The 13,305-nt window shown below is 40.9% G+C and overlaps 1 protein-coding gene across 1 annotated transcript in view; it reads right to left on the bottom strand.

Moving 5' to 3' along the window:
* The window catches only part of LOC310936319 (receptor-type tyrosine-protein phosphatase U-like), a 311,175-nt gene that overhangs the window by 144,968 nt on the left and 152,902 nt on the right, over nucleotides 1–13,305 (bottom strand). The window contains exon 3 of the mRNA XM_083900361.1: nucleotides 4,454–4,725. Coding sequence (XP_083756487.1) covers nucleotides 4,454–4,725 — 272 coding nt within the window. The remainder of the gene's footprint in view (nucleotides 1–4,453; nucleotides 4,726–13,305) is intronic.

Raw genomic sequence — 13,305 nt, 5'->3', positions numbered from 1 at the left:
AAATGCTTTTGTTCATGTACTCTTGTTGACCCAGTTATGAACTAAAACCATTGAGTCTAACTCTTACTTCACCAGTATTATGTTTATCATGCACCAAACAACATTATAAGTAATTAATAAGTATTTATAACTTGTACAAATACATTGCAGTTCATAAAAATAATAATAAAAAAAGGCTGTGGTATTGTGATACTACCAGATACCGTGATACTTTGTCTGGTATTGTACCGTGGTTACTCATTTTGGTATCGTGACAACTCTAATCTCATATCTTATCGCATCATGAGGTACCCTGTGAATCCCACACCTATTTGTTAGTCAGTAAATGATCCAAAAGCACATCATTTTACAGTGCCTTTCTAAATCCAGGGTACTGTCCCAAATAGAAGCAATAATCCCTGCTGATTATATATACTATACATTATCTGGGCCTGAAGGGCGCAAATTTAAATCAAAGACTCTTACAAATTGGCAGCATATAATTTCAGGGACATAAATGAGGTAAGGACAGTCTAAGGAGGAGATGATATAGTTTGATTTATGTATCCAACATTTTAGGGATTTGAGTCCAGAGATATCTCAGCTCTGCTCCATCAATTTCTCTGCTATTAAATCTGTCTCTTGTGATTTCCCTGAACCTTATGGTAGTGGAGTGCTACATCACTTGAGAGACACTTTAATGGCAAAGTTGGCCCATATACAAAAACTTTGGTATATTCTATTGCACAGTTGCTTGAAAATGCAGTTTGACAGATTTGTACCATCTTTTTGAACAAACCAAATGTTTAAATTTGACACAGCATTTACTTAGACTGCAGGTTCATTTGAGATTTAGTATGAGTCTGGAAATTGTGTATTCACCTTCCACTTCCAAGACCAACTGACGTAGATCAAAATGCCCCTGTAGGCAATTTTACAGTCCTACAACCAATCAGACCAATGATCCCGTTGACGCATGCAAAGTGACGTCCGACAACTTTTGCCCAGGGGAACTCTGCGGGACAAATCACTTAAAATGAAAATAACAGCCAAATCAAAACACAGCTGTTCTTCAGTGGCCGACATGTTGGATATATACAAAAGCTGGTAGATATTGCTTCCCTGTCAGTGCGTTTCAGATTCTGTATTTGGCCAAAATGGCGTCCCTGCTAGATGTGCCTGCAGAACGAAACTGGCAGAGTTCACCAAGGCTAACATCTACTATCAACGGCAGACATATGGAATCTAGGAATACTGGCTTTGACACACACCTCTGATCACAGGCCAGAACATCACAGTCACAGTTGGATTTTCCCGAGGGAGTGCAGATGCTAGATCTTTTAGTTTTTAGCTGCTACCTACAAACACACATATACTCTCTTCACTGGTCCTCTCTGTGGCCTGCAGGGGCTGATCTGTTGGCTGGCACTGCTGGACAATGATCTTTATCGACAAGGCTCGATGGATCCCTCAGGGGCCTGCCCTAGGCTCGGAGTCATATCAGTGGGAGTTGTAGAGTTTGGGAGTGATCCTGTGGCAAAACATAGGTGAGGGAAAACACTCGAAAGATACCCTGAGCCTCAGCACTGGGTTCACATCTGTCCCTCTTCATACGGCAGATAGACTCACTTCTTCTTCAGGCATCTGTTTAAGCCACTTCTCTCATCTGCGTAGCTGTAGCTGCTCCATTACCTCCTGCCAGTCATCTGGGTTTATCGGACAGATAATCCAATCTGTTCTGTGTCTACATGCTTGGCAGGAAGACTTTGGAGAACAGCACATTCTACGTGGACATACATCACCTGAATAGTAGATTACATTGCGTATGCACACTATTCAAATGGCAAGCAATAAGCAAACTCACCATCTTAGGCCTAACATGTCTGACTGTACGCCTCAGCTAACTCCGCTGACATATCCTGCCTCTACATCTACCTCCACCTACGCCTCCTTGTCCCGCTCTTAAACTTCGAACATCCACAGAGAGGGGAAGAAAATCATTACTTTAAATCAGTTTGGCTGTTTGCGAGAGTCGTGCGGGACAGGAGAGCTGAGGATGGTAAAGTGCAGGCTGTCATTATTGATCTGCGCAGCACTCTAATCTCATTAACTGGCTCTTGATTTATTGAGATAGGGCCCAGAGTGAGCCAAGGTTATGGAATCAAACACCTGGCCCGCTCCCCTGCACCGAGGGTCGCATGGAATTGAGGTCAATTGACTGTTTCGGTGGATCCACGTTTCCACAGTCCCTTGCACCAGTCATCGCTGTCTCATTAACGCCTTTTTTGGAATGGGGTGGGGGAGCTGGGTGGTGGAAGGCTTAGTGGAAAGAAAAGGAGCACTAGGGGATAAATTATTGGCCGTAATGAGGTGAGACAGGGCTGCATCCAGTCATCAGAATCTCACGAGCTACACAGAGTGCTAATAATGCAGCACCAACGATACAGGCATCAAACAGAGCTATTGATTACATTGCAGTACGTAGGTAAATTGACTAATAAATAAAGATACAACATAAACACTTGCCCACTGTAATTATATGCCTGTTGAGCCACTGTGATATACACGTCTGCAGCGATTAGCTATCCCATGCATATACTGTGAATGATAATAACCCTGCTAAACAGAGCCATCGGTTGATGGTGACGGAGCATCTCATTCAAACATTGTGGTTTAGTGTGTTGTTGTGTGGCGTCCATCAAGTTTTTACTGAAGTGGAGGTTGATGTCTGTACATTTGATTTGACATGGGAAACGATTTGCGGTTCACATTTTTCACACATTTTCTTTGGCATGACTGCTAAAATAAGATTTTATGTGCCTTTGATTTGTGATCTCTAATTATTTCAGGGGAAATTGTCACTGTGATGAAGAAATTCAGACTGTGATTAAGAATGTCAAACTGTGGACAAATTACTAGAAGACAAAACACTAACAGTGAATGCATCCCTTACAATGGCGTCATCATTATGCCTTTTTCTTTTTTTAAGTGTGCCATACAGGAACAGATGCTTCAGCTGAGTAGAGACATTTACTTTAAATACAAGACTGAGTCCACTGAATATTTATGATGACACCAGAGCAGACAGATGGCTGCAGCTGATCTTAAACATACACACTCTTCAGCTGACATTCATGACCTCTCATAGTCATAGTCAGACATACACATAACAACAAGAAAAAGTCACTCACGCCCTTTAGATGCACATAGATGTTTTTACTTCAATTACTTGAAGAATATAACTTTTTTGTTTGGTGTGGTGCATAACAGGTATGGTGCTTTATCATGATACAGTTCTAGCACTACTAAGCTTGACTCTACTTGTCCTTTTGCTTTTCCATCAGTGATTTTTTTTTTGGTATTTGCTCTGTTGAAGAAACAAACGGAGCCAAATGATTGGTCAGAGTGTTTTTTGTCGCATTAGCATGACGGTCGACACAAGATTCAAACCGGCGATTTACCCGACCCGACCTGCCACTATCCTCTGGCCTTGATCAAGCATTTGTGTTTTTCCTCCCTCGTTGTGTTCGTGTGGTATGTTATAGCACATTGTATTGTGTGAAGGTGTAAAAACCTGCGACTGTGAACGTATCATTTAAAAACCAGGAAGCGTATCGTCAATTTGCTGTTAAATGTTAGTGTATTATTGGGTTGTAATCTGGTAATAAGCAGGCAGCTACACCCCCCAATTACTAGCTATTTACCCAGTAAACATATGGTAACAGCAATGTGTTACTAGGTATTAACCTGTAATAAAAAGGTAAGAACAATGAAACCATGGCCAAAATACTGGGTAATTACCCAGTAAATTAAAAAGCGTTATTGGTAATAACTACTGGTGATAAGAGGGAAAATATAGCGAATCTACTGTGGAAATACTCTGTATTCATCTGGTAAATTATATTGTGTTGTTGGAAAATGACCACTGGTAAAAAGCAGGTAAGTATTTCCCTGTTATATGTGTGGTAAATTAAGATGTAGATAACGTTACCATTGAATAAACATTTTGGATCTGATATATTACTATGCAATACATGATCTTTTTCTCAGTAAGTTAAGTAAAACTGGACTGTAAAAGAAAGCTTACCAAGTAAAGGCCCAGTATTTTGGCCATAGTTGTATTGTATTTACTTTCTTATTAACATTGGTAATGACCTAATAACTTTTGTGTTAACATGGATTAGGGGACTGCAAAAGAAAGGGTTACCAATTTGTTTTTTTTTGTTATTTTTTATGTTATAAATATTTCCTATACCTCAAGACCAAGGCAAACTCTGCTCAGGGTGCTCTCTGCTGGAGCGCACAGTAATTAAAAAGTAAAGTAAAAACGCCATTACTACTTTGTTTGAAACGCTCATTTCAAATGAAAAAAAGTAATATGATAGTTGTAGCCTAAATGTTTAATAGTAGCTACTGTATGCTGGTGGTAATTACAATCAAAGCAGTCCTCGTGTAATTGTCCAGAGAGCCTCACCTGGTATTCACTGGGCCAGAAAGTGCTGACGGCAAGCTCCACCTGGTGCCACTGGCGTCCCTGGGAACCTGAGATATTCCACACAGCACTGCCCTTGGGTCCCCCGTTGACGCGGATGTAAACCTGTAGGTCCCCAGGGCTGTGGCCATCGCGGCTGTACAGGAAGTAGCTGAACTGGATGCAGTGGGTGTCATTCTCACTGAGCGGGAGCAGAAGAAGTTGTGCCCGCTGACCCCCGAAGTGCTGTGAGGAATTGACCATCATGAAGGACCCTGGAGGAGAAGAACAGGTTATAGGGCTTCAGTGTGTTTTCCTCAAGTACCAGTTCAAACATTCCTTATTTTATTGTTCAAATAGCAAGTCGGCAAACTGTCACAGCTTCATCTGGATGATGGAGCTTCAAAGCTTATTGCACAGAGAGAGCACAGAGACCTGGTTAACCTACTTCTTTTCCTCAATAATCAAAAGATGACCTAAAAGCACTGCCTTCAGAAAGTTTTTCATCACACACTACCCGAGGAAAAGGCACACATGTCTCTGTCCATTTAAAATAATGAACAAAAAAAAGTACAAATAAAATGCAATGACCTTGTCCAATGTCCAAAAAAACAAACCTGACTACTCAACACATGTTTCTAGGGCTACCTGCATCGCGTCGATGTGACCCCAGCGGGTGTTGCGAGAGCAAAGAGAGTTAGCATGTATGGCAGGAGTTTGTGCAAATGTGACTGCCTGCCTTGAGCTAAGTGGCCGTATGTGCAAAGAAAGAATTTAAAAGCAGAAAGATAGAATTAATGTTTTTCATAGATCTAACACCAACATACAGTGCACTTCACACAAAGCAGCACTTCAGCTGCCTGACAGAGCTCAGTAACCTGAAATAGAAGAAGAAAAACGTATATACACATCAACATCCAGGTCTTTGGACTTTACCTGTAACACCTCAGCCCTGGATAGACATGTCATGAAAGTTTTCACCTTTCTTTTTTTTTATATTATTAAATCCCGAAAAAGAGCCTGCATGCCACATTTTACAGGTTCAAGGTTGTTATCCAGAATATCTGTGCAATCCTCTACATTTGGTCTCTGTCTGTCTGAACTGATTCTCCCAGTTCCCTACTTTAAAGAGGCCTTTCCATCAGTTTGGCAGCACTGCCTCAGCTTGTGCTTTCATTTTGGACTTTGGTTCACAGAGTCGCTGTCAGAAGAGCAAAGATCCTCAGGCCATGAGATAGAAGGGGGAAATAAACAGGAAGGTTTGCCACTATTAGATGTCCATTTAAAGTAGCACCATGTAGCTTTTCCTTGAGTTACAGTGGCCTTGAAGCTACAGGTCTAAGCAGGTTTCACCAACAGAAGGCAAAGCCTATCCATCACTGGAGTGTAGCTCTGACTATGCTGCACCACCCACTGAACTAAAACACTGTATATTTCTCATGATGTCCTGAACAAACTCGTGTGAAGAATTTGTGATATTTTATATAAGTATATAAGTTTCCTCGCTGAATGCCACCAGTTTGTGATGACTTTTGAGTTTTTTTTGACTGCTTTACAATTCATCATTTGGGTAACACTTTAGATTAGGGAACACATATTCACCATTAACTCGGTGCTTACTAACATATATAAGTAGCACACTAGCCCTTTATCAGAAACCATTAAGCATGTATTAGCACCTTATTCTACATAACCTTATTCTACCTCTATTATGACATGAATGAAGATTTTTCCTGTGTTTGTAACAAGGAACATCAGCTTATGCGTTTTCATCACAAGCTTGATTGACAGCACTTTAAGGAGATGTTTTTCTTGTTTCATCAAATCTGTTTGTACCTTCTCTTTCTTTGAATCAAAAATCACTGAACAGGTGGTTAAATTCATGTTGCTGTCTTTAGGGGGAAGATATAATCTGACCTGAAGTAGAACAGGTCTAAAATGTTTAAAATTTAAAATGTCCTACTGCTGCAGTAATCAGCCTTCTTAATGGATCTTAAATGTGTTTCCATATGTATTCTATTACTGTATTCATTTATTTGTTGTGTTCTGGGTCTGATGTTGTTTATATGTGACTGCTGGTTGTAAACCACATTGGAGATAATAAAGATACCTTGAACCTTGAAGCAGCTGAGCCTGATTGTAGCACTTTAAGAAAGCCAATCATGTACTTGGAATTATTTGTGGGTGAATTGTTGGATTAGTAAATGAAAATGAAAATGAATTATGATGCATTGTACTGCAAAGCATATTATCGGTAATATGTTTCAAAATTATAATTTTAATGGATGAAAACTTTTCACAGACTCATTTAAGAAACATTTTTTTTAAGCCACCGGTGATCATTCTGGTGGACAGTAATAATTTTCCAGTCTTGATGACCACTCAAAGTGCTTTATACAACAGTTTTGACATTCACCTATTTATACAACAGATCTACTGTATATGCAGCACTTTTTCAGTTATCACTGTACCACCACAACTAACAGGACACATCAGCATTTAGATTGATGGAGCCAGGGATCAAACCGCTGATCTTCTGGTTAGAAGATGACCCGCTTCACCTCCTGAGCCACAGCTACCTGTCCATCACCTGAATGGTCACATGATATACCAGGTGCATTAGTTGGGACAATGATTACTTCTGATATGGAGACAAAACAATGTTGCTGAGATGCACTGAGATGCCTAAATAGGTAAATTCAAATTGCAGTCAAATCTGAAATCTGAAATCTGGATCAGATCCAGATCAATCTTATGTCGTATTCACACCAGCTCTTCTAATTCAAATCCTAGTTTGTTTTGCTCGGAATGTTCGGTTCATTTGGGGAGGTGTGAATGTGCAACCAAACTCTGATCTGCACCAAAGAACCCAACTCTGGTCCGCCTAAAACATAGGTCTGGGTTCGCTTGAAGTGAACCAAATGCAGGAAGCAGACTACAACGCAGGGCATTGTGGGTACAAAGCAGGGCACTGTGGGTTAACACAAACGGAACATACATGCACATAGAATGATAGCAGGGAGTGTTGTATTGTTGTCTTGTCTTCTCCTTCAGTAATTCTTGATGCAGCACAGCGTCAGGCGAGGAGGGGAATACGTAATTAAAAGGTTCGGTTCGTATCACTAAAGTGTGGTATGAAAGCAAACTCGGACCAACTGAGTGTTGCAACCCCCAATTGAACTGAGTACCAAGTCTAATTGTGTGTATTCATATCCAAAGAGAGACAGAGATGTTTCTTGTTACAGTTTTGCCCATTATAATATAGAGATTTCTAGAATATTTGTATGTGTAATGGCATGGCAACATACTTACCCCATTACAAAAATATTCAGATTGCGCTGTAAAAACCCATAGACAAGAAGTTGCTAACAAAGTGATATATAAACCTATGCCAATGAAAACATAGGTAGGTACAACAACAGGTACACGTTCCACTTCTCCAGAAAATCCTATATAAAGAAATGACATCTGCAATAACCATCATACACACCATGGAACATTTTTAATGTTGTTTAATGTCCTTCTCATGCTTTTAATGTCAATTGATGGGGGATATGTCCTACCTCCCTACCTCCCTACAGCATCTACCTATTTAGGTCTTCTTGAAGACCTCAACACAATTGATCAGAAGTAAACTTAAAGAACAGCTGGGACTTCACTTTAAAAAGTTTGGAGCTTCACTGTTATGTAATAATTGGTTGATATAAAAAGAAAGGCTACGGCTGCCTGAGTGTGTAACCTTGGAGTTGAACTGCAAAGAGTGGCCTTGAGGACCACACATTTTACTTTTCATCTCCCAGTCATCATCAAACTGATGCCGAAAACGAGGACAAACCCAAGCAAAGTGCATGTATAACCTTCACATCCAGTGGGTGCTGGTGCCCGAAATGGCCAGGACGGGGGGGGGGGCAAAGACAGCGGGATTGTGGGCCATGTAGTTACCTAGGAGCTGTAGATGAGCGAGGGTGCAATCAGAGCGCTGCCTCCTGCATTAATCATACTGACATGGTTATTAGGCCATAATGGCAACCAAGGGAATGCTAAAACCAGAGAGATGGCTGTAATACCCACACACTGACATGCAGGACACATATCAACACACACACTCACACACAGTTTACAGGTCCCAAAGCTGACACAGAGCCAAATCCTGCTGACCGACCTTCCCAAGAGTGAGAAGTTGCTTCTCACTCTTGGGAAGGCTCCGCCACCATCATTCCTCTTTTTTCACCATATTTTTTCTTTCTTAATTTAATACCTCTACTTTTTCTTCTATCTCCCGATCCTCTTACATCCACCAATTCTATTTCCTGCAAATTGTCTAGAATGCAGGCAAACCTAATAAGCATTATGAACTAGTTCATATATTTGCCATCGTCTTTGCAGAAGAAAAGCCCAAGAACTAAAGCATCAGAGATAAACATAAGTGAAGGTATTTCATTTGGAGATGATGTGTGGACTCATTTTCATTGAGTATATGGCACATCCGAGGCATGCATAATGTGTCGATAACAAACTCAGCTCGGTATGAAAGTTAATCTTCCTGTGAGTGCAGCTATTTATTTAGGCAAAGGCAAACGTGAAATGAATTCAATTATACTAAGTGTACTTTGTGTTATTAAGTCAATTCCCCATGTCTCAGGCAAGCTTGTTTCTATGAATCCCAGAGAAATGGGAAACAAACCCATTTTTTTTAGTCTGATTCTATACCAATATTACAACCTTTAACCTATTTTAAACACCTTGTCTGTCAATAATTCATTTGTGCTTATGCATTAGCCACCTGGCTATAATCAGCCAACAACTGCATGGAAAGTATATGTAGCTCACATTCACATCACAGTCACATGACAGTGATGGAGGACCTCTCTCATTACAACATAGAGATTATGTTTAGTGAAGCATCCATATCATATTTTGGTTTTATAGATGATACTGGAAATCCATCCCCTGTGTCTGATATTACATCAATAATGTGAGTCAATTGATATGAAAGAGAACAAGACTACTGGACCTCCTGTTGTCTAGTCTGTTTACAGACTTTGGAAAATCAGTCCAGGCCAAAAGGAGTCTCTGGTGTACTCCTTTTGGCCTGTCAGCGACTGAACTGCTCAGCATTCAAGTCCCTTTGGTGGAAAGGTTGCTACTGCCACAGTAGCAATGACTGCCCATGATGCAAAGGAACAACAAAAAAGAAAGAAACAAAGATAGATATCTCAAAAGGAATAATAATAAAAACAAAATAAAAGTGTTTCAGAGATGAAAATATTGTCTGTCTATGCTTATCTAGTAGAAGGAGCTCCAGGCAGAGAGCTGCCAATTTCAAAATGCTGGTATTCAATAGAGGCAACAGTTTTGTGGTCAAACACAAAAGTCCAGCACATGAGAGCTACGGTGTTCCCTGCATTCACAGACCCTCAGAAATAGCTCGACTAATAATTATTGCTGCTTTTGCAACCTCTGGGAAGATGCACCACTAATTAGGTGCTAAATGATCAATTTAATGATTTGATTGACTTTGCTATTAGTTTATATGGAATATGGAATCATGTTTTTTTTCCTTTATATAAATCAAATTAAATGTTGATTTTCTATTCACTGACATACTGTATGCTAATAATCAAAAATCTAGTAAAATACAAAATGTTGCTGTCACAGAACTCAGGGATTTTATATATTATTATCCAAGAAAATAATCACAACATTAAGTACAACAACAAAACAATTCCATTGAATATTAACCATGTTTTTGGATAGGTGGTTTAAAAATAAAGCTAACTCATCATTATAATTACTATTATGTTTAATATAGTAATCATAGAAAATAAAATATAGTCAGGCCAGAAAAACTGCAGACTCATGATCATATCATTATGAACAATAACAACATGTAGAGAGTATTTTTATAACTCCCGATTCGTTCACTCAACATGTTAATCTTCAACTATAAATCATGTGTTCATCACATTTAACAGTAACTTTATGAACCGATAGTGACGATAGGATAAACGGCTTCCACGGGAATCAGTGGTGAAGTGACCGCAGGTCTCAGTGCATCACACGGTCACAGCTCCACAGTCCACACCTTCATCAGTGTCACGATGACATCATCACACGGGCACAGCTTGTCCTTTTTTTTTGGTTAACTACATAATTCCTTATGTGTTCATTCATAGTTTTGATGCCTTCAGTGAGAATCTACAATGTAAACAGTCATGAAAATAAAGAAAAAAAACTCAAATGAGTAGTTGGCCCAAACTTTTGACTGGTAGTGTATGAAGGGATGATAGTGGTCAAAATCACTGGACAAATAATAATTTAAATTCTGATACAATGCTGGAGAATTGATCCAGCAATTGATTATCAGTGTGCTTGTCGCTGGTCTCTCTGCTGGTGGGAGAGGCTCAAGGGAGAGAGCCCCAAACCAGTTTTAATCACCTTCAGACTTAAAATATCAACGATATCACTCGGCATCATACCAAAAAAAACAAGTGGGTCAAAAGCCAGGTCCCCTCCATGGACAGCCTGGATATAAATAGATTTACAAAGCATGTTCATTCCCTTCCCTGCATGGGCTCCATGTCTCCCTTTCTCAGAGGCATGGGAGAGATGTCAATGTGCCAGAAACATCCTGTGATAACAAGCAGCTGCTGTCCACTGAGATCCAGCCATATTCTTGGACTGCACTAATGCTTCTGTCTTCCTCACCTGCTCTCAGGAGAAGCTGGACAGGCTGTGGCATAGTTCCCACCATCACATCTCTCCCCCACCAGCCTGATGACTATCACTACCACTGCTGCTGCTGCTGCTGCTCTGATGTGCAAGTCCTCGAGGGAGCTCTGTGGCTAAATTGCTTTTCCTCATTGTTGGTGTATGGGTCTCCAGCTGTACTCATGACAGGACTGCACTGGGACTAGTGAGGGGGTGGAGACAGTAGCCTCAGCTTGGGTAATCCAGTCCTTTCAACACTCATCCTATTAAAGGTGAAGTAAGTAGTTTATAGTGCCATCTAGAGGAGAGGCTGAAATTTACAACAAAGAACTGCTGCTCTGCTCACCCCCTCCCTTCCCTGAGCGCTACGGTATCCTCAGCTGGTCAAATGTCGTCCTCGTCGTCTTTCTCCGTGTCAGCAGATGAGGTTCGTGAGGCGAGGGAGAGGGCGAGCTACCGTGGCCGTAGCAGACGAAGCGGAGAGAGAGGAGGCGGGACTTCCGCTACAAGTAAAGCGACGCTTGATTTGTTCTCTCACGTTTGTCTATACAGGCTCCGGTAGAAACATGGCGTCTCGCTGCCAACAGTGGCTTATCAACCGTGGCCCGCGACCGTGTTATTTAACATGACTTTTTGAAACACTACGAAAATGAAACAAAAACTATTATACAGTGACTAGACAATGCAGGAGCACATAATATGTATAAAAACGTGACATTTGGGTAATGTAAATCCATTAATACTACACAGTGTCCCTTTAAGTAACTTGTGTAAAGAATTCCTCTGTCAGCAAAACCTCCAGACTTACTTAAAGTGGTTGAAAGAGCAATCACTGCTGATGACACGTATTCCTGGCTTTGACCCACAACATGCTGTGATGAAATGGGGTCATCATGACATCAAGGCAGCAGCAGCAACATGCAATGCTTCTTTGAATGATGGGACATCACCGATCTAGAAACTCACATGTGCAAATATGTGACCCAGCACGGCCAATAGAGGGAACAAGTCGCCAAAGAAAACATTTATTTTTTCAAAATGAGGGATTCTCTTTTTTTTTCTTTCTTTTTTTTAATTGTGCAAGTTGAAGTTTCGAAGAAGCCACTACATTCTTCAAATCACAGTAGTGTGGGCCTTAAACCATAAACTTTGTATTTGAATTTGGGTTGTTTGATCGGTGTGAATCGATTCCAAGTTAAAAAAAAAAGGATATAGTTGTTGCTCTAATTTATTCAAAATATTCTGGGCCAAAATAATACCTTAAAGTGTTAATTCATGTTTTTTGAAGTGAAGAGAATTGTGACTGGAAACTGATGATTGTACAACACTCACTCCTGCACCAGAGTCCACAGAGAAAATCAATGCTTTTAGTTTGCAGGGACACAGGAACTGCTGGTCTACTGCTGCCTTGTTTGCTGACTTTGTGTCTTTTATGTAAATCCATAAAATCCAAGGATTTCAAAGTCCAAAGTCTTAAAAATAACATAGCTTAACTTTCTGGTGGAGGCAACAGAAGTGTGTGCATTGACTGGCAGACAAGTGTCAGTGTCACAGGCTGGGTTTTCCAGGGACACGCTAAACATAGTCAAAATGACTATTTGTCAAAACCTCCAAATACCACATTTAAAAACTCTGGGCTACAGGTGGAATGGGAGTTTGGGGGCTGTCATGGTGGGGTTTGCAGTGCTGGTGCAGTCGCGGGTCCTACTGACATCTGTGAGATGAATGAATGAATCGTTTATTTCGGGCATGACAAGTAATCAACATCTGCATACATCAGCATTTACATTCATACACATGACCGAAAGGGACAGCGGGAGAAGCAAAGCTTATCTAGTCCCGCCCCCATTACCCATACAATTTTATTACTTCTTTTTTTTTTTTTCATTGAGATTCAGTAGGCCTCCCCCTCTGAGGGGCCAGGGGGCGGGCCTGGCTCTGCCGCTCTGAACAGGCTTGGTCCCTTCCAGGCTGGGTACCCGTGTCCCGCTTGCTCCTCAGTTGGGTTAGGGTCAGCAGTTTGGACAGAGAGGGCTGTGAGGACTCAATGATTGGGTCTCCCATCGGTCTGTCAGAGTGATATCTGGGGGGCCTGGCCATGGCTCACCATGGTGGTGGGTGGCGGGCCGTTCACTTGGTGGGTG

Source organism: Microchirus variegatus (genome assembly GCF_963457635.1).
Source record: "Microchirus variegatus genome assembly, chromosome: 13".
Lineage (NCBI taxonomy): Eukaryota > Metazoa > Chordata > Actinopteri > Pleuronectiformes > Soleidae > Microchirus > Microchirus variegatus.
The sequence above is the reverse complement of the archived record's forward strand: the minus strand, read 5'-3'. Positions and strand labels throughout refer to the sequence as shown.